At 39.4% G+C, this 22,180-nt stretch overlaps 3 protein-coding genes across 3 annotated transcripts in view; 2 read left to right on the forward strand and 1 right to left on the reverse strand.

Annotated features, from left to right (window-relative positions):
* Positions 1–402: 402 nt before the first annotated feature.
* mtus2b (microtubule associated tumor suppressor candidate 2b) overlaps positions 403–22,180 on the reverse strand; it is a 195,850-nt gene continuing 174,072 nt past the window's right edge. The window contains exon 9 of the transcript XR_011311264.1: positions 403–413. The gene's annotated coding sequence lies outside the window, so the exon portion shown is untranslated. The remainder of the gene's footprint in view (positions 414–22,180) is intronic.
* On the forward strand, positions 1,034–11,141 carry rcbtb2 (regulator of chromosome condensation (RCC1) and BTB (POZ) domain containing protein 2). Its single transcript, XM_069707358.1, has 12 exons — positions 1,034–1,270; positions 1,594–1,728; positions 2,725–2,875; positions 3,827–3,993; positions 4,085–4,243; positions 5,038–5,145; positions 5,235–5,377; positions 5,572–5,762; positions 6,486–6,612; positions 8,678–8,817; positions 8,935–9,065; positions 9,177–11,141. The coding sequence occupies exons 2-12, from the start codon at positions 1,603–1,605 to the stop codon at positions 9,315–9,317; spliced, it is 1,584 nt and encodes a 527-aa protein (XP_069563459.1). The 5' UTR covers positions 1,034–1,270; positions 1,594–1,602; the 3' UTR covers positions 9,318–11,141.
* Positions 17,399–19,783, forward strand: lpar6a (lysophosphatidic acid receptor 6a). The gene has a single exon (XM_069707359.1). The coding sequence runs from the start codon at positions 18,184–18,186 to the stop codon at positions 19,276–19,278; it is 1,095 nt and encodes a 364-aa protein (XP_069563460.1). The 5' UTR covers positions 17,399–18,183; the 3' UTR covers positions 19,279–19,783.

Here is a 22,180-nt window from a genome sequence, read left to right on the forward strand (position 1 = left end):
GTGTCATGACGCTTTGCAAAACCAATCTCTATTAAACCACAACCGGAACCACCATCTTTGGTCAAAAGTAGTTTATATGCACAGTTATGTGGATCGCAAAACAGGCCGAAGGACAATGTTAACATGACCAACCTGAAAAGTACATATTTTAGTTAGGCTGTGTACATTTGTTTTATACTCAAGGAACAATGTAAATATACACCAATTGTAATATATTGAGCTTTTTATCTATGAAAAGTTGCACAATAAAACAAAAATGTATTTGAACTATTACCTCAGAGGGTATTTTCTAAGTCAAAAAATAAAGTTACAGACAAAATCTTTTAACTTCACATAAAATGTTTGAATGGCAAATAACATTTAAAGATTCGGAAAACATATGTGCAATATCTCCTGCACTGACATGCACTAAACTATATTATCCATGGCTCCACCTGCTGGACTTTATAAAGGAGACTATACTGAAAGGAGTTCCCTTTGGGAAAAAAAAGTGAGCAAAGCTGCATTTCCAGATGTCTCTTTGAGACAGATGTCTGTCTCTACATGTGCCTTATGCATCCAAGAAAAGACAAACCAAACATTAGATTAAAGCATATTAAATTGAAGCATATTTATATCTCAAAAATACTTCAAATTTGTGGTTGCTCCAATACAGTCTGTCCGTTAATGAAATGTGACTTATATTAGAAATGTTTATCACAATCACTGGATTCATTTTTGTATTGTGTATTGTATTAACCCCTTTTCATCCATTTTTATATAAAAAAATAAAAAATAAAATAATTATAAAAAGGGGGGATTGTTTGATAAAGTCTAAGGGGAGTTGTTTTAATAAATAAAACGAAAATAATATCTTAAATTAGTGTAGAACCTTCCATGCCGTGATCTGCTTCAAGATACACGATTTAAATGTAACACAGCCCATGACAATAATATAAAGGCAATCAGCCTCATTCAGTGTAAAAGTCGGACACTCCGAGCTCCGACTTCCCGTAAACGCACCATCGGATTGCCGGAAGTGTGTTTTTTTTGTTTTTTTCCTCAGGCGGTTGTTGTAGCGATCTAAGCTAGCCACAACAAAGGTAACACCACAGCAGCTGATGTGTGAAGTTTTGTTTTTTTTACACCCTCTACCAGGCTGCCGGGAATGATTTCATCAGCATGATTATTCGCCAGACATGTTGGTTGTCGGTTTCTCGGTGTCACTGTTGATTAGAAAGAGAAAAAAACAACGGACGCCGTGGAGGAAACGCTAGCTAGAACAACAAAGGTAACGTCAACAGTTGGGAACCAGCAGCGACATCCCATAATCACCTTAATAGTTGTTGTATAACTCTTCCAGTTTCCGTGCGTGGTAAATGAATATACTTCAGCGAGCTTGATAAAGTTGATTATTGACCTCTTGATAATAAGTGCAGATGCACATGTACAATCTATTGACGTGCTCCGGGTTATATCAATATATTGCGTTTGACCTCGATATTATTAAACAATAAAATAAAAATAAAAACACGTGGGACTGACATAACCTTCTCGTGTTTTTTTTTTTTTTTTTACCCCCTCCCTCTCCTCCACCTGCTCTTATTATCCCAGCCGTGTAGTATGCTGGACGTGGGGAAGTGGCCGGTGTTTGCGCTCCTTCCTCCGGAGGAACTGCGGCTCATCCGGCAGGCTTGTGTCTTCGGCAGCGCTGCAAACGAAGCCTTTTATGTCACAGTTAATGATGAGGTAATTTGAGCTCTAAGAAAAAAAAAAAAAAGTGTGTTAATACTCTTGTTTATATTCAGGTGTGTTTCAAGACTCGATGGCCCTAATCTCCTTTGATTTTTGTTGTTGTTTTTGTTGTTGTTGTTGTTGTTGTTTAGAAGTGGTTTTGGCCTGTCACTCCGGTTGATACGAGGTCCAGTTCAAAGCTCTGGGATAAGCAGATAGAATGAGGCTATCTTTAGCCATACAGGCCTAATACCTGAGCAAGCTCCGGGTTTTTTTTGTTTTTTTTATCCTGCTGAAAGGTGCAGTGCATGCTCTGTCTCCCTCCTCCCCTTCCCCTCCTTCCCAGGTCATTTGTTTGCCCCCCCCACCTGTGATTTGTTTGCCCCCCCCCCACCTGTGGCCCAAACAGTTGATGTTTTGGAGCAAAAATCACTTAAAATAATGGGAGTTGGTTACATTTGGCCTGGCCTGTGTGCACATCTATTACTTTAATTGATTTTATTTCTATAAAAAAAAATAGTCTTACAAATAATTTCAGCTTGTTTGCACGTGTTTACTTTAGCTGGTGTTAAAACAACTAATCTATGAATTAATCAGTCGCATGACGTGAAATAAATTGTAAAAAATCTTGCGGGCGTTCACGATTTGTGATTGAACATTTTAATTTTTCTTACATTTCAGAGACCCCTGCTAAAAAAAAACATTTAAAAACATAGATGATTATTATTATTATTATTATTAATTCTAAGCAAATGGTGTAAATTCCCTGTCGATTGTAAAACGAATGAAATTTCACAGACGGCAAAATGTCTTTTCACATTTCCATTATTTTAAACCTTAAGAGAAATCCTTCTGATGAATGTTTATCACGTCCCTGTACGTCATCTTGCCATATATCTTGGCGCATATTTACGGGGGTATCAGTTTAAGTCAGCGAACACTGGAGCGCAGCACTCAGGTATCGCTTATTAGCATCAGGAATGCTTCAGCTGTGATGTTTGGTCTCCGCAGGTCTTCGCTTTAGGCACCAACTGCAGCGGCTGTTTAGGGCTCGGAGACCTTCAAAGCACCATTGAGCCACGCAGGATTGATGTCTTGTGTGGGAAGAAGATTGTGTCCCTGAGCTATGGAACAGGACCGCATGTGGTTATCGCCACTACAGGTATTTTAGTTTGGAAAACGTTATTGTGGTCCCCACGGGGAAATTGCCAAAGGAGGCAGAGGAATGGGATATCATGCAAATAAGATCATGTGGGAAATCTGGCTTTATGATGATGTTTTGTCATTGCGGCCCAAATATTGTGTTAAAAAAAAAAATCCACTCACCTAGTTTTGTTCAAACATGAAATGTTCTGTGAATTAAATTCTGCCATTGAAAGGCTGTTGTGAGGCTTTTATCCACCTATTAGAGTGAAGTGTAATGTGCTTCAAAGGTTAGAGGTGTATTCACATTTACACCATAACTCCAATATGGATTTTAAAAAAACAAATCTTTGTTTCCAATCATCAGATTTTAAATATTCTCTTTTTTTTTTTTTTACTGTGATCACTGACACACAGTATTTAACCTTTACTTATTAATGGTAATCATTAGTGTAAAAATCTGAGTTGATTTGCTTTTATTTTGTAGGCCTTCAATCCAAATGACTTTACACTGCTTTAATCAGTGTTTTGGTGATTTGTATGACTCCTCATCATATCTGATGATGACCAGTCATTCCTTCTTCCTTTAAATGTGGAGGAATTTGTTTTCAAATTACTGAAAATACAAACGATTATTGTTGCTGCTGTACTGCTGTGATCTGTGTTACCATGGTTACTCTTTGTCTACTCAGTTTGTTTCCGTGTACGTAAATGTATGTCGCTTTCTCTGTTTTTGTACATAACCATAATTAATTATTAGTTCCACATGCAGTTCAATTTCATTTTAATCTTTCTTAAACTCTGCTTCCCACTTGTTATTTGACTTTATTTGAATTTCCATAGATGCCATTTAATCAATATCTGTGACATCTAATAAGAGCAGGGCTGTGAAGTTGACTGATTTTTATTCTTTTTAAAAGATATTAACCACTAGGACGTCATGAATTAAAGTGTACCTGCTGCTGTGTAGATGGAGAGGTGTTTGCTTGGGGCCACAATGGCTACAGCCAGCTGGGGAATGGGACCACCAACCATGGACTGATCCCTGCCCTGGTGTCCACCAACCTCCTCAGCAAGAGAGTGACTGAAGTGGCCTGTGGCTCTCACCACACTATCGCCCTCACAACTGATGGAGAGGTAATTTATCCTCTCTTGTGTCCTCCTTTTTGTTTGTTTCTGCCTAATCTGTGTTTTTCTGTGGACTGTGAACATTCATCTCTGTGCTTAGGTTTACGCGTGGGGTTACAACAACTCTGGCCAAGTAGGATCAGGCTCCACTGCCAACCAGCCGACCCCACGGCGGGTCAGCAGCTGCCTGCAGAACAAAGTGGTGGTTAACATAGCCTGCGGTCAGCTCTGCTCTATGGCTGTACTGGACAACGGCGAGGTAATGGGTCACATCAGCTTGCAGATATATATCATGAGGCGGCTAAAAGTGGACTTTTACTAAAAAAAAAGAAAAAAAAAGAAATGGTTTGTACATTTTTGTTTATAACTGATCCGAACATAAAAAACTTGTCGTGTTGAAAAGCGGGTTGTCATAGAGAGAGGAGATAATACGACAGACATTTTCAGTCTCTTATGGGTGTTGCATTTGGTTTTACACATGAAAGTGACGAAAATAGTCGTCACAAACAAATAAAGCCACACCTTCACACAGCTCGCCAATAATAGCTCAAAGTGGTGTAAATAGTTTCAGAAAGTCACAAAAATTGTTGGTTGCAGCCGGCTCTATTCAGATGTTAGAAAAGGGGGGGGGTTCTGAAGTTATACGATAAGCAGTTTATTCGGGCTCCTCAATGCAACTGTCAATCACACACGTGCACAAATGTGAATTTAGCAAATTACATAGAAACTGTTGCCCATTGATTTTAGTTTCAACCAATATTCAGATTAGTTTATACTAGTTTTCTGATTTCATTTCCCCATGCATCCAAGAAGACACTATTCATTGCACTTAACAGTTTCTTACAATATGGACATCTCAGAATATGAGTATATTCATTAAAAAAAAAACACTTAGAAGAAATATGTTCCCAAATTGAAATACAATATAATGTTAATATTACCGATATTAAAAGCTAAAAAGAGTAAAACATCAGCAAAACATCAGCAAAAAAATACCAAAAGCCCCACCAGTTTCCTGATAATAGAGCGTGTGAGTTTGTCCTTTGCTTGTAGATCTACGGTTGGGGCTACAACTGCAATGGGCAGCTCGGTTTAGGCAACAATGGAAATCAGCAGACGCCATGCCGGATCGCTGCCCTCCAAGGAGTCAATGTCGTGCAGGTAAGAGCCTGAGGGGCGATTCATATCGTATAACTCTTATTTACTTCTGTTAACAATCTCCTTAAACACACGGTTTCTCTCAAATACAGGTTGCTTGTGGATATGCACATACATTGGCCCTTACGGATGAAGGCTTCGTTTACGCTTGGGGAGCCAACTCGTATGGACAGTTGGGAACGGGCAATAAGAGCAACCAAGCTCTCCCCACCCAAATAAACACAGACAAGGAGAGGTGAATACTTCGTTTTTACACCCTCTCAGTCATTAGACATTGATTGTTGACTCTTAAAGAAGTATAATTCAGTGTTCACGGTGGGGATATGCTTCTATTTGTCTGGTATAGAGTTCCTTTTTCTTTTCTTTTTTCAACTCACAGTCCTCATTAAAGAGCTATATTTTAGTGGGATTGATTTTTTTTCTCTGTAGGATGGTGGAGGTTGCTGCATGTCACACCAGCCACACATCAGCTGCCAAGACGCAGAGCGGGCAGGTTCTGATGTGGGGTCAGTGTCGAGGTCAGGCTGTGGCCAGTCCCCACCTCACCCATTTCAGCAGCACAGACGACGTGTTTGCCTGCTTCGCCACACCAGCAGTCACGTGGCACCTGCTCTCTGTAGGTAAGAGTGTTCGATGGAGGGTCCCAGAACTCAACCATCTCCAATAGTTAGGGATTGTCTTGAGAAGTATTTTACATTTTTTGACACTGTCGTGTTTACCCGGTGAGTGTTTGGAGATAATTATGCGGTGGGCACCTATCTGTGGGTCATGGGTACAAATTCCTGTAAGTAGTCGAAGAAATAAACAGGAAACTCCTGTTTCCTCTCCAACATCAAACAAAGGTTTATATGAACTCCGCTCAAACTGAGGATCATTAACATGTCATTTTGAGAGCTTCATTTAAAAAAAATATATATATATATATATATATAATAATAATAATAATATTTACACTCCATTTTGTGAAGCTAATGACATCCCTCATAAAAATCAGTTAAGCAAACGACCAAAATAACCAGTACTCTCCTGAGTGCAGTCTTTTTCTCTGTGAAACAAATAGAAATACAAAATAAATGTAGTATTTCTCTTAGAATTTTATTTTGTCTTCTGAAGGTTCTGAAAAGCATCATCTTTACATTAAATTTAAGTGTATTTTCTGTGAATTTCTGTGTGCTGCATCGTTAAAGTGAAATACAGCAGTCGTAACAGGAATTTAAACTAGACATAACACATCATGTTGCACTGATCCAGTTTCAAAGGCTGGATTTAACAGAAAACACTTTTTTTTTAGTACCTTTTTAGGAAATAGAAAAAAAACCCCTGTTTTTCTTTGGTTTTGCCAGACGGTGATGACTACCTGACAGTCGCCCAGTCTTTGAAAAAGGAGTTTGACAGTCCAGAGATTTCAGATCTGAAGTTTCTGGTTGATGGGAAGTGCATCCATGTTCACAAAGCCCTGCTGAAGATCAGGTACAGAACACAATGACCCTCAAAATCCTAAATGAAAATGTGAACTAGTGCCACTTGGTCAGTATGGTTATTATTTGTAAATAAGCAAAATCTTTAAATAATGAGCTGATTATATTCTTGCCTTCAGTTACTTTTTGCTTCTTGAAATATTTCTCATTGCAATATTTATACAATATTTCATTTTTTAGGAGACACTTTTTTGGCCTATTGTGGACCACAATTAAATAAGGACCTTATTTAATAAAACACAATTAAGAATTAGTTTTGGTTGCACATAATGATCTCCGTGGAGCTGAAACAGTGTCTACAGGTTTTTCTCTCTAATGTTGGGCCACTGCATATTTTGCACTCTGTTTTTCAGAGGCAATATTCCTTTGTTCCTTACAAAAGCAGCCTGCTTCTCTATCCTGGCTTTCATTTTGGTCACATGGGTGTATTCTCCATGTTTAAATGTTGTGCTTGATCATGTGTAATGTGTGAACACTGGGATTCTCAGAGGAAGAGAAATACACTTGTATTTGTGTGTTTGCTTATGATGGAAACATAAAATCAAAACAACTCAGTTTATTAATTGTGTTGTCATTATGACAGCAATTACACTGAGCCCTCTTTCTGAAATAATAAATAGAACCTGTTCTTACTGCATGCAGTTTTTTTTTTCTATATTCAAACTTCATGTTCGGCAGCGTTTCCTCTTCTTTCCTGTTAAAGCTGTGGGGGAGCAAAGACGAACCTATTGTTTTCCGTGTTTCTTTTTATAACCACACTTGAGCACAAAGTATCTGCATTCCAGTCCTTTGCTCTTGTGCACTGTCAGTAGGAAGGAGCCAGACTGTCTGCAATGTCAACCTCAGTGCACATGCTCGCACGAATACGCAACAGTGCAAAACTGCGCTGGCAAGCTCACATGCAAATGATACGTTTAAGATTGCATTCGAGAATGAAGATTCAGTCGTTTGTTCAACCATGTCCCCAGAAGAAACCATTGAGGCGGTGTTGTGAGCCAGCAAAGGTCTGCTGTGAGGGAAATTTGAAGAAACAAAGAAAAATAGTAATCAGTGATTTTAATGCAGAGGCCCATAAGAAACAATTATGGAAAAATAAGAGAGCCTCTATTTTACCTCAGAGAGTGTAGTACTGCTTAAAAAGTGAATCTTGAGTTAGATTAGTGGAATAAATGGGGTTTTACAGTTATACTGTAACAATTACAGTATCTCATAAAATGACCCACATCTATTTCTGTTAATGTGTCCAGGGTTATTAACTGTTGTTTGTGTTCATCATTGTTATTAGCTGTTGGGGATTTAGATACAAAATTGGACAAAAAATTGGACGAAAAATGAACACTAATCATAACTAATACAGTAAGTTACAACATACTGAATATAACACATAAATAGGAATTAGGAAATATTCCTCAGTCTGAAGCAGTTCTTTTTGCAAGATTTAGCTTTTAGTTACTTTGAAATGTTATAATAATTATATATGACTACAAATTCATGCAAACCTTAGTTTTAGTTGTAGATATTGTTTTTGAATGACAACATCACAATTGACACTTTGATTTGTAACAAATAGGGAAGCACGAGTTAAAGGAACAACATATATACAATGAAAGAGTCCAAATGCTCAGTCCACAGTCAGGGTTTGGACAACGTCCATGTCCTATATCTGCCCTCAGCATGGTTCACTGTCCTTTCATGTAGAAGAAAACACTGAGAGGTCCTGGAGCGAATGAGCTCCAAGAACAAGGAAACCGCGTGGAGTGTACGTCAGTCAGAAAGGAGTCAGGCAATCAGAAGAGAAGGTCACTGATAACAATCTGCCTTAAAAGCACAGACACACAGCTGTTCTTGGTAAAGAGCTCCGAAGGGAAGCTTAAGAGAGGAGATGGAAACTATATTGAAATGTTTTTTGGTCCTTAAACCGCCAAACTATCTTCTGTTTGGATGTCAAGGCTGCAAGTAAACCGCTATTTAAAATTTTAAATAATGGATTTTTGAAATGACATCACACATGATATCTTTGTCACATGAGTATTTTGCTCCCTTTCTTGTATTTCCAGATGTGAGCATTTCCGTGCATTGCTGAACGAAACAGAAGAGGATGCCATAGAAATTAACCAGTTCTCATACCTGGTGTACAGAGCGTTCCTGGAGTATCTCTACACAGACACTATTAACCTGCCACCAGAGGATGCTATTGGTAAGCCTCGAGCCGGACCACAGTTCTCTACACCCCGAGAGCATCAGAAAACATTGAAACAAGTTAGTGCAGAAGTGCTACGAATACTCAGCTGCGTGTGATTCTTGTGTTGTTCAGGTTTGCTGGACTTGGCTACGTACTACCGAGAGACAAGGCTGAAGAGGTTGTGCCAGGAAACGATCAAGAGGGGCATTTCTGAAGAGAACGCCGTGACTCTACTCTCTGCTGCTGTCAAGTATGAGGCGCGGGTAAGCTCTTAGCCCCTGACACACAGTCAGACATCATGGTGGCGGGGACCCACACAGTAGCTTGTCAGTCATACTCCTCAGAACTGACCAGATAGCCCTCTTCATTTTTAGGACCTGGAGGACTTCTGCTTCAAGTTTTGTGTCAACCACCTAACAGCTGTCACGCAGACCCAGGCCTTTGCAGACATGGACCATGACCTGCTCAAGAACTTCATTAGTAAAGCCAGTCGCTACGGGGCCTTCAAAAACTGACTAGACTTCCCATGTAGTGATGGATCCAACACGATGAGGTTCAGGCTCACAGAGGACAGTTGACCCTAGACCACAGTAAGCACCCGGCTGATGAGCGCTTCAAAGACTCGTCACGGGGGGTGTAAATGCAGGAAGTGGTTTAAGGTTTCAACTGCTAAACGATGCTTCTGTGTTGTTGCTCAAAACTTAGCCCAAACACAAAAGCTGCTTTAGGCGCAGGTATTGGGCTACGCCACAGTTGCAGTCACAAGCAGAGGCTAAACAAAAAGGATGTGCCACATCTGTTAGTTCGCTCTTCTGTCTTGTCAGTTTTGTGTTACTGACAATATACTTGTCTGATTCTTTGTCTGATTTTGTTTGATCAAGGCGACCAGCATACACATGGGTGCAGGAATTTTCCACACAGCAACAAGTTCCAACAGCATGCCTGAAGATGCTGTATGTTAAGTATACTCTAGTCCAATATGATGATTATTCTCCTCATGGATTTGTCTGTTTATTATTTTCTAAATTACTCGATTAGCTGTTTGGTCTTTAAAATGTCCGAAAATGGTGCAAAATGTTGACCAGTGTTTCCTAAAGCCCAACATGCAGCCTGAAATTCACTGACCAACACTCCACAACCAAAAGATATTCAGCTATCATGGAGGACTAAAGGAAATATTCACATTGATGAACCTGAAATCAGAAAACTGCAGCATTTTAAATAAAAAATAAAAAGACTTAACACTATTAATCGATTATGAATGTCAATCAAATAATTGACAAATCATTGCAGCTCTATTTGTGAATTTCTTCTTTTTTTTTTTATGACATTGCCATTTATGAGATAGTAAGCCGATTTAGCACTGCGTATATTTTTCTGTAGTACATTTTGTCTGATCAGCAACAAACAAGTCAGCCAGGAAACAGCTCTTCACATTGTGCTGCTTTTCTTTGAAGCCTTGACTCGCAAACGTTCTCGTTTTTAGTGAGGAGAAACATGCAAGCTGTTCTCTTCTTTTACAAAACTGCAACTTCTATTTGACATCTGTTTTTTTTTTAACAATAAATTTGTATCTGATCAAAGATGTGCGTTATCTTGCATAAGTCATTGTTTTGCCACTTTGTTTTATATTGTAGTTATTCACATGCCATCCTAATTTGTGGTTACTGTTTGATATGTGTATCGACTAACATTTGCACTGGTTTGCAGCAGACAGTTGGTTTTGCCGCTGTACTAATAGAAAGAGGTGCAGTCGGTTACATATTGATGAGCGATAAGAACGTTTGTTTGTTGTATGTGTACTCGTGTTGTGCAGCTGGAAACAATGTGTGACTTCCACAAACATGCTGATTCCTGTGTTTCCTCAATCAGTGAAATTACAGTGTAGATGCAGCTGCTTTTACAGCTGTATTTCATTGTAATTGGGTATGTTTACAAAAGTTTGGTTGTTTGTTGTTTTTCTTTTTTTTTTATTGCTAAAATTTTGGCAGCAAACTTACGATTCTTTTTACAAGGGTTTATTTATATGTCTCCCCAGATAGCACCTTGTGGTAACAAAATAGTGCTGGCCTAGTGTAATTGCCAACTGAGTGGGTTAGACTACAAGGTCTTTAAATGTAGTTACCGGATAGTTCCATTATAAATTCCTAAATGAGTCTGAACAAAATGTAACAAAATGCTCTTACAAGCCAATTAGAATATTTTTTGGAACATTTTGATAATTACTAAAAAATGCCAGTTTGTTCTCATTTTGTAAGAAAATGCTGTGAGCTGCTGACAGTGGCACCAATGGTTACATTTGACAATGTATTATATATATTAAAATGAATAACTACCAACATTTGATGGATGTGTTATTGCTGAACACGCTCCGTTAACTTTGTTTTCCCAACAGCAGCCATCAGGGGGCAGAATGTTTCACTTCAATGTCACGTCACTCATTCTCACACTTGTGCTGAAAGCCTGCTGTGCTTCTCACACCTGTTTCACATTTTATGATTGATTTTACTTGAGTCAACACTTGGCTGCAGATAAACGCTTCTATCACCTTGGCGGTCTCAAAGCGCTTTATACTGTTTCCCATTCACACACACACACACACACACACACACACACACACACACACACACACACACACACACACACACACACACACACACACACACACAGCAGAGCTGCCATGAAAGCTGCTCATCTGCCATCAGGAGCTACTTGGGGTTCAGTCCCAAGGACACCTGGACATGTGTACAGGCGAGGATTGAACCATCAACCTTATATGATTTGTGGGTACCTGCTCTCCACCTATGCACACATTTCTTTTTCAAATGTAACCCAAGAAACATTTGATAGAAATTGATGTTCCTTATTATCTAAGTGGGTGAAATTCATTCAAATGAAATTTGCAAATTTCCATATTTAAAAGATATTGATTGTATTGCTAGTGTTATGTCATTTACGCAGTAAGTTGTGGTCATGATTTTAAGATGTGTTTGAGATCTGTCTCACGTTTTGCGAGAGCAAGCTTCTTCTGTTTCCCATCTATGCCTGTGTTTCCCGGGAGTGCACTTTTAGAGTCACATCATCCTCGCAGATTCTGTACAGATTTCCAATACCTGCCAGGAAGTTACAGGATGTGGTCAGAATAACATGCAGGGGAAATTTACAGTGAGGTAATCCAGTATGATTGTTGTCTATTAAGTTGAAATATTAGGTTTGCTGAGACTCTTTTATATAATTTGTCAACTTTATCTTTGAGTCTCAGGCTTCGCAGTGTGCTGAGCCCTAACAGACATCATATCTGGCCAGACTGTGATGAAAGCCAGATCACCACCTCAGACGATAATTCAGTTACTTGATTCCAAATGAGGGCGACTCCCGAAACAAATGAAGGTACATTTACATCTACATGGTTTCAAGGAACATTTTCACAGTGACAGACAGTACACAAGAATATAGTTAGGGAAACTGCAGTATCTCAATAATAAGTGAAAACATGTAATCATCGCTTTATTTCTGTTCATTTTGCGTTACAATTTTTCGGAGAGCACATTCACTTCATTTCACCTTTTTAGGTTTCTTTCAGGGCAAGGTGCCTTTAGACAGTGTAGTAAGCAGAATTTAACTGTCAAGTCAAGTTCTTGTGTTGCGATATAAATAAGAATATTACTTCACATTTGTACATTATCACTCAAAATGTCTCATAATCAATTTTACATGGTAAATGAGGAACTGCACGCAACTGCTAACAGTAATTGGCACTCTGCCTACTTCTCCTGCACTGTGACAAAATGACATTGACTTTATGGAACATTTGGCCTTAATAAGGCACTTCGATCAGATAAATACAGTGTGGAGTGGATTAGAGAAAAAACGGCCAGTATTTCCCTTACAGATGTGACGGTATTTTAGAGGTATAAAGCATCATAATCGTAGATGGACCATAGAATTGTAGCCAGTGGTAAATGTGGCAGCGATATTTTGCAGCGCTTGTTTTTTTTGGACTTCAAAATCAAGAATAACCCACAGTGGTTTCATTTGTGGTTCAGTTCTGCAGTTTAAACATGAGTTGTCGGCTTGATGGTAGAGAGGCATCATCTGTCTGGTTTACTGTTCACTGTCACTCTTTTCTTGATAGCCTATTGCGGATCTAACGGCATTAGTTCCTCTATTCTCTACTTTCAAATGAGTCGCTTGATCACGCCATGTCCTGTTATTCCACCAGTTTCTTTCCGCATTAATTTGTTAGTTCACTCTTTTGAGTTTTGTGCCGCAGTATCTGAAATCTTCATCGAACTGCTCTTTCTCTCGGAAATACCTTTTAATACCGCTCTTCATAGCTATTCAGGCATGCAGTGCAGCCTGTTTTACCCTCGGGACGAAGTTAAAAATCTGTGGTTTAACAGTCGGCTCCCTCAGGGGGACATTATGCGCCGAGACATGTAAATGGTGAACAAGAAACTATCCGCATGTCTGTTTTTTGTCAGTAATGAGAGTATTGCTCAATTCATATATCCAAAGCTGTACCAAAAACAAGGGAACAACAGCTGAGGTTTTTAAATTGGAAACATTGTGTGCGGGTGGTGCCGGGAAACTGGACAACCCTATTAATGATGGTGTTCACTCAAGAATCTTTGGTTTAAGGTCCATACACATTTACTTACATGCAACACTGGATGTTGAATGCAGACACGCTACGATAAACTGAACTGGATCTAAAGAATTAATCCCAGTTCATAGTTCAGAGTTGTTTACAATTCAGACATGCATTAGTTGCATGCATACACACAAACCTGACATATTGTAAATTGTTAATTTAGCACTATAGATAATGTTAGGTTCAAAAAAATAAGTGTAAAGGCACACTGCCACAGTTGGTAAGATTTGGTAGGACCTGCCTTTTAAAATACTGTACATGCAGTCATGGTTTCAGTGGGGAGGGTGAACTGGTGAAGGGTGAGGAGTATTTGTTTTAAAAAGACATCAAACGCTTCAGTTGATAAGGGATTGTGGGGGAGCATGCTGCCCCACAACAGACTCTTTATTTATTTATTTTTTCCAAACCTCAAGACTTCGTTTAGTGTTACATTTTAAACATAAGCTTTTAAGAGAAGATGCAGATACAGATAATAAAGTTATGGTTCTCACTAATCTTTGTATTTCTCATATCTCATTACAGGTATGTGAGGTTTCATGGGAAATGATGATGATGATAGGTACAGTCCTTCCTTTTTGTGCATCTATGCGCATTTCTTTAAAAAAAAAAAAATTAAAAAAAATTGTATTACTCCTAACTGCTCAACTAAGGCATGTTTCAATTCTCCAGAAGCCCTTTCAGTTCCTTTGTTAAAACATTACATGCCCTATTTTCATTTTTTTTCTTATTCTGATGTGATAGATTTGTGTCAGGTATTGTGCTCTAGTCTTCTGGTATGCCTCCTTGGCCTTGTGTGTTGTTTGTGTATGGACTGCAGTTCTGTTCTGGCTGTTCTGGTTTCACTTGTTGTTTGTTTGTGGACGCCAACACAACATTTGTGCAGCCTCTGTTTCCAAGGTGATCAAGAGAGAATGAGCTGAGAGCCCTTTGAGTTGCAGTTGGACTGTCCATGGTCCAAGATGTCCTTTTGCCAAGTTAGACATTTGTTCAGCAGCATTTATTTGTGCTGTGCACTTTTCATCCTGCCATGATGAAACACAATCAGTTTTGTTGCTGAAGCAATGTGTTATTGCAGATACTTCCTCAAGCGGTGTTGACATTTTAAAATGTGATACACTCATTTACCCATTATTCAACATTATTTAACAAATAGGAATGATGTGAATACAGTATGTTAGGTTGCTGACACTGCGTACAGAGGTTTTCAGAGCTTATAAGAAAATTCCACCAACTCCATTATAGTGAAACACTTTTTTTCTATTAAAACCTGCGGTGCAGAACCTTTGTCTGCCCCTTCGGCCACTGAGAGTAATTACAAAAACGCCATTGACACAGCAACATAGGCATATCATAAGCTTCACAGTAGCCTACTCTGTTGCTATTGTGTCAGCTGTAAAACTGTGGACAAAGGGGGGGATAAATATAATGAAAGGTATCACAACCCCTGCAAAATTAGATTAATTCGGTCCAATAACATCTGGTGTCTCACCAGACACCATATTTACAATCTCAGCCTACTGTGAAATACAGATTTATCTGGCGGTGATATGTTTAATCAGCTTTGTGTGAACTCGTTCAAAGACTTTAATGTAACATGTATTCATGCGCTGTATTTATAAAAGTCCCGCATTGTGTCTTTCAATTGATATTTGACACTGGAAAATACATCTAGTTAGCTTAGCTTAGCATCTAGCCTAGCTCTGCACAAAGGCAGTAAAGTCCACCTGCCATCACCTCCAAAGCTCCCGAATAAACACTGTCTGCATACAATATGGCCTACAGCAGCAGCTTTAAGCTAACAGTACATTACAAGTAACATGAGGTAAGTTTACGTCTGTGCTGAGTCACAAACCTTCAGCATTTCAGATGAATTCATGTTGCAACTATGAATTGGATTTGACATGTTTTAAACAAGAGCATTATGTCACTAACCACTGCTTTTTTTTTTTTAACTTTTTTTTTATTTATTAAAACCCTTCAAGTTGTGGCCTTGGGGGTGCCAGACAGTTTCCTGACATTGTGAGAAATGTAACAGTCTAGGGATTTCAGACACATGTTTTTGTTTAGTGACCACATTCTTGCATGTGAAGAGCTTGTTTTTATGTGCTGGATGGAACTATTTTGCAAGTTAAAGACAATAGTACAGTGTTTTCTGTTTTCTTGAACACTTCACTTTAGCCTTGATGATGTTTATTTTGCGGTGGACTGACAAAGAGAGGCACGCTGGCCATAAAAACCCCCTCTGTCGCTTAAATTCTCTGCAAGATTTCCCTTCATTTGTTTAGCTATTGTTGGTAACTCAGTCAAAATGAACCATCTTTAGATTATTGTCATGTTCCTAGTACTGGAGTCAGGGAAATATTGTTGCAACCAATAACAAGCAGATAAAGTTATCTTACCTTTGCTTGGTTTTATTCCACTATAAAGAGCGGATTTGGGGTAAAACATTGTTTGATCTGTTATACAAGAATTTGTTTACTGACAGGAAACCCAACCAGGTAGTGGCTTCCTATTTGACACGGTAGCAACCACCCAACACCAAATAGAATCAGAGTTTATTCACCTATCACAGGGCTGATCAAGAAGCTCTTTCAAGTTGTCTGAGACTAATTATTTCTAAACTTCACATTCCTCCCTGCTTAGCTACTTCATTCACAACAAATACCCTAAAGTTTTTACCAACTGCCAAGTAGGGAGTTACTGCAAAGGGACTTGAATGCTAGTTTTACAATGCGCTGAAGAAAAAAAAAACCGCTGTGCGCATGGACTTACAAAACCACAGAACAGAGAACACTTTCTGTTCTGTCTCATTTCTAATGTGCCTTAAAAAAATAAGAAACTGTTCTTCTTTAGCAAAGCTGCTGCATAAACGACTGTCAAAAACAACAGACCGTTGAATTTACATCAGCCCCGTGGAGGCAGTCACCCTTAGTCTCTTTCAGGGTTTAAAAACAACAACCTCTCAAGCACTTTTGACTTCCTGTCTTTATCAACAGCTTGATGGATAAAGAAAAAAAACATCATACCACATATTAACAAAATTATTTTCAGATTTACTTACCTTTGTCTTGCTGCAGAGTGGTGGAAGAAGTAGTCACAAATGAAAGCATTAATACCAGTGTAAAAATACTCAATAAGTCCTGCATAAAATGAGAAAGCACATAAGCAGCAGTAAAATGTACTTGAAATATAGCTTACATTAATCTTAAGCTTACATTACTTCAAAGTATTATATTATTGAGCTGTTATTAGTCAAGCATAAAGCAGTGTTGGACATATTCATCTATGGCATTGTGTTTTATAAGTTGACTCTAGTTAAATCGATAGCAGTAATTACAGCTGCTAAATAAATATAATCAAGAGAACAGCTACAATATTTTCCAGTGGAGGTGTAGTGGAATATAAGTATATATATATAGTAGTATGTACAATGTACTTAGTAATATTCCATCATAAAATTGTTTCAACTCACAATGCAGCTAAAAGTACTTGTTACAGTTTAATATCTAAACATGTATTTGTAGAGATTCCTGGCCTTTCAAATTCACATTTTAATGTTGAAAAAAATGTCCCCTTGGGGATTAATAAAGTAACTACCTAACCTAACCTAACCTGAACTGCTTTTGAAATTAGTCAAATATATTTTTAATCTTAGCTTTTGCTCACTCATTGGTCAAGTTTAAAAAAAAAATAGCCCAAAACATTTATTTAAAATGCGTGTCCATCAATCGAGATGTGTGACACCATCATGAATACTTGTATATAGTTTTGATGAACTGCTCCTCAATGCACTGTTGTTTTGCCTGATGCTTTAACTGTAAAAGCAGACAAAGGAGTAGGAGGAGTTGGACGGGAGGCGGTGGGAGGAGTTACTACAGCTGCTCTGCCTTCCACTCAAAGTACAAAAACTGTCTGTAATACCAGCACAAAGAAAAAGTAGAGACCATGAAGGGTGATGAGTGCTGAGCAGAAGCTGTTCGGAGAGACACAGAGACACTGAGTGACTCAATCAGTTGGTAACAGAAAGAAGGAGAGGGGACAGGAAACACAGGCTGTGAAAGCCATTCAAATGGTCACACTGAGACTGGGAGCAGGGGGATCAACTCAAGCTTGGGAAGAAACATGGTGCTTTGTGGTCTGGACTTTGTGAGGAGTGAGGAGCGTATGGCAACTTTGCTGCTTCGGAGTTGTTGAAAAGGACAAAAACACAGGACTGAGTTTTGACAAAGAGAAGGAATCTTACCACAAGGACACCTTTCTGACAGCCCAGAATGTGGATATGTCATCATTCGCTGTGTGGACTGAGCAGCTCCCGGCGTTTGGGGACATTTGTGTGACTGAATTATCTGAGTAAGTAAAACAGCCTTGTGGGGTGCTGGCTGGCCAAGAGACAGAGGGCAGGGGGAGGGGAGGACACTCCAGCCGGGATCTCTGTCCTCTGGGAGGGGTCTCTTCACTGAGAAGTAACCCCTAAAATAACTACACCGAGAGAGGGGAGAGGACTCACGTTTGACCATGTGCAGAAGTCATCTCTAAAATGGACAGCTGTGTTGCAAAGAAATATTTGTGCTGATGGCCTGAGTGTCTTTCAATACATCCTGGTGTTGGACTGTTCTGTTCTTTGCTATTCATTCATGGTCAATGCATTGTGCAGGGCAGCCCTTTCAGCCCTTATATAGCTATTACATAACAGACACCCCTCACCCCTCCACTCTTTGTGTCTCATAATGTACAACACTACCCTCCTGGTGAACAATTTCAGCCCGCAGTCGTCAGGAAATCACTCCGAAAACAACTCCACCTGCAGCAAGAATGACGGCTTTAAGTACCCACTGTACAGCACAGTCTTTAGCATTGTGTTTGTGGTTGGACTTATCACCAACGTTGTGGCCATATACATATTCACCTGCTCTCTGAAACTGAGGAACGAGACCACAACCTACATGATGAACTTGGTCGTGTCTGACCTGCTGTTTGTCTGCACGCTGCCTCTGAGAGTCTTCTACTTCATCAACCAGAACTGGCCTTTTGGAGGCATGCTGTGCAAGGTGTCCGTCTCACTCTTCTACACCAACATGTATGGCAGCATCCTCTTCCTCACCTGCATTAGCGTGGATCGCTTTTTGGCCATCGTGCACCCTTTTCGCTCGAGAATGCTTCGGACAAAGCGCAATGCTAAAATAGTGTGTGTTGCTGTGTGGGTGCTGGTGCTGTCGGGGAGTCTCCCGACAGGGTTTTTGTTGCAGACCACCTCGAATGACAACAAGGGAAATGCCACTTTCTGCTTTGAGAACTTTTCGTCCAAACAGTGGAAATCTCACCTGTCCAAAATGGTGATCTTCATAGAGACGGTGGGCTTCTTCATCCCACTGCTACTCAACGTATGTTGCTCCATCATGGTGTTGCAGACACTCCGTCGCCCGAAAACCATCAGTCAAGGAGGGAAGGTGAACAAAAAAAAGATCCTGCGCATGATAATTGTGCACCTCTTTATTTTTTGTTTTTGTTTCATCCCCTATAATATAAACTTGGTATTCTATGCTCTGGTTCGCACTAAAACGTTAGACGGCTGCTTTGTGGAGTCGGTGGTCCGAACCATCTACCCAATAGCCCTCTGCATTGCTGTGTCCAACTGCTGCTTTGATCCCATTGTTTACTATTTCACCTCAGAGACCATCCAAAACTCCATCAAGCGGAAGTCTCAGATCAGCCACACTGACGTCAAGTTCTCTGAGGCCCTGCAGTCAGAAAGCAGCTCAAACCTGCAATGCAGCCTGAGGACTCTCAAAGCTAAAGTCTTCCACAGTGAGTCTACAGTGTGACGGTGGGAAAGTCTAGCCATCTATGGAAAGAGAAATGTCGATGATGAGACAGTTGGAATGGATTTTTTTTTGTGAGTGCTTTATCTCAGTCTTCATCTCAGGGCCAATGTTTGGAGCTGTCCTTCACAGTATTACGACATGACATCTGTGGATTTGTAATCACTATCTCCCCTTTCCTGTGGAATATACTGTAATTGTGTTAAGCACAATTACTCTGCCAGTGGCCTGGAAGGGAATGTGATCACTGAACAGCAGGACAGAATGATATTGACTACTTCATGTTCCTGTATATCTGTACATGTCCATGGTAAGTTGTGGTGCTAAATTTAGAATATTATCTATTAAATTAACATAAAGTTATATCAAGCTACAGATGTACAGGGCCTTTTATTTGAAAATTGTGAATAGGTCGCAGAAGTGCCTTTTTATGTTGTGGTGACATTTCATTGTAGACTTTATGTCTTTATTGACCATTAAATGCACTGACGAAGCTCTTCATACTGCACTCATGCCATAGTAATGAATAAAAGTCATGAACTGTCTAAAAAAAAAAATGCTTGCACCTTAAATCTTTTGTCATTTAAATGAAGAACATACGTTTAACAGTGGAATATCAATTATTTCCAATGTTGACCTTAAACAAAACATAATGGACCAAAACTGAGAACTACTTGTTGGTGCAATTCCTGATTTTTTTTACAATAAGAAAACTCTTGAGACATCTCTTCAACCTCCAGTTTGCACAAGTCAGGTGAAGATTGTAGCACACTACAGAAAACAGGTATGACCTCAGTGTTTAGCTGTGAAATTTCTCTGTTCATCCTACATCCAATGAGCAGGTAGAGAAGTAGAAGTAGAAAGTCGAATGCGGTCTGTCTGACTCACAATGGCAAGTGTCAGCTTCCTGCACGGCAGCCAGTGGTTCGAAGAGAGGAAGTTTTTATTGAGGGTAACTGACAAAAACAGATTTCATATTGCTCGGCAAAGGATTCATAAAGGTATCTCTAAATGTGGTGTAAGAACCATTAAGTCAAGAACAGACAACAGCGAGTGGAAAAGAGTTAAAGCAGTGTTGTTGTTGTTGTTGTTTTTTTAACTAGATAAGAATTTCATTTTATCATCCTTTAACATTTTGTTTTCCTCCTCCACAAGGACATGATGTTTTTATAATGTTGTCTGCACCAGAATAGTACAGAGCTACACAATGATTCGGGAAATCTTTAATCAACAGAGGATTCAATTTCTAATAGCCATGCAGCATAGTTAAAAAATTGCTCCCACTCATATGTAAATTATATATATATATATATAAAATAGAAAATGAAAGTATTTGTAAATAAAACCAGTGTGCAATATTTTTCAAGCTAGATACATTTATCAGTGATATGGCATCAGTGAGGAGTCAACACAATGTGAGAGAGTATAACAGAAAGCACATGGTGCTCTAACTTTATTGACATAGCCTGAAGGTCAGTCAGTGGCCCTTTATACATACCCCACCTATATAACTCTGATGCTGAGGCCATGTGAGCGAGGCTACGACGGGGTTAAAGACCTGGGCCGTTATGAAAACAAACAAGCATCTGCACGTAAGTCCAACTTGGTCTGAGGAGCTGCAACATGAATGCAAGCTCTCTGAGTATAAAAAAAAAAAAAAAAAAACTCTTAATGGTCAAGCAGATAACCACACAGCACTGATTCATCGCTGGTTATTCAGCACATACGTTGTGACCACCAGGTGTTCATTGCTGTTGACATCTCAGTCAAAGGTCAGGGCAGGAACAGGAAAAAAAGAAATCACAGTTTAAATGCAGTTAACATGACCAAGCTGATTATCTAAGATGTTTAGTTGTGAATAAATAAGTGGAGTGAATACAGTTCTTTCTGAATATTTCCCAATGCTCTCTTGTATACACTGATGGATCTTAATAACTGTACCCATTTATTAGAGTGCATGTTGATCGGTGTCAACAACATGAAGTTGTGTATACAGTACAAGTACAGCTTGGGCCTTCACATGAGCGCAGCAGGGTCCTCTGCATGTACACAACATCTTTCTAATCAGCTTGACCTCTCCTTCCCAGCAGGCTGCAGTGAGAGAAAATACAGACGCAGCGCTGCTTGTTATCACTCATATTCTGTTCTGCAATGCTCCAGTAATTACAGACGGGAATGTGTATCAAACCGTTCTTGTAGAGTGTGAGACGGGCTGATGATCTGTGAAATCTTTATCACATCCGTTATACAAAGGAAATAAAAGAAATTCACAGCAGTAAACACGTTTACTTTGAAGACTAGTGCTTTCAAAGAAGTTTTAACATCCAAAATTTTGATAATTTCAGCCAGTAGAGATATAATCATACAAACAACTACTTTTTTGACAGCTGGAATCATCCATGGTCACACAAAACAAGAATAATGTTTGGGCTGAGAGGCTGTCTTCATCAGGGTGATTACAGTTAGTGCCATCCTGCAAATGTTAATGAATAAAGTCTGTATGTAGACATTTAGCTTCAGGTTAAATTTCCACCGTGATAAGTCCAGCATGTTATCACCAGTTCACCTCTAAACAGCTACTTTGGGGCTCTATTAGTCAGCAGTAAGTTCTGCTGGGAAACTGATAGAGGCTGGTAGTGAGAATGGGGCGAGGTCGTCATCCTCAGATTCAGCCCACAGCTCTCGATCACATGACGAGGCAACTGCCTCTCCCGCTAAGTTGGATCTGGGGGGGAAGGGGGTCTCTGCAGAGGATAATCAGCCATTTTCCCTGCATGTCTTACATGATAAATTTAGGAGGAAATGGCTGTTATTACCCTGATATGGCCTGTGCTCATTTAGTGTCTGTCTCCCCCCCTCCCCCCTATAGTTACATCATAATCACCTTTCGCCATCTCTGGTACTT

The sequence above is a fragment of the Brachyistius frenatus genome, unplaced genomic scaffold (genome assembly GCF_029030835.1).
Source record: "Brachyistius frenatus isolate BFR_SWC_R1_liver_20210118 unplaced genomic scaffold, ASM2903083v1 Contig_68, whole genome shotgun sequence".
NCBI classification, from domain to species: domain Eukaryota; kingdom Metazoa; phylum Chordata; class Actinopteri; family Embiotocidae; genus Brachyistius; species Brachyistius frenatus.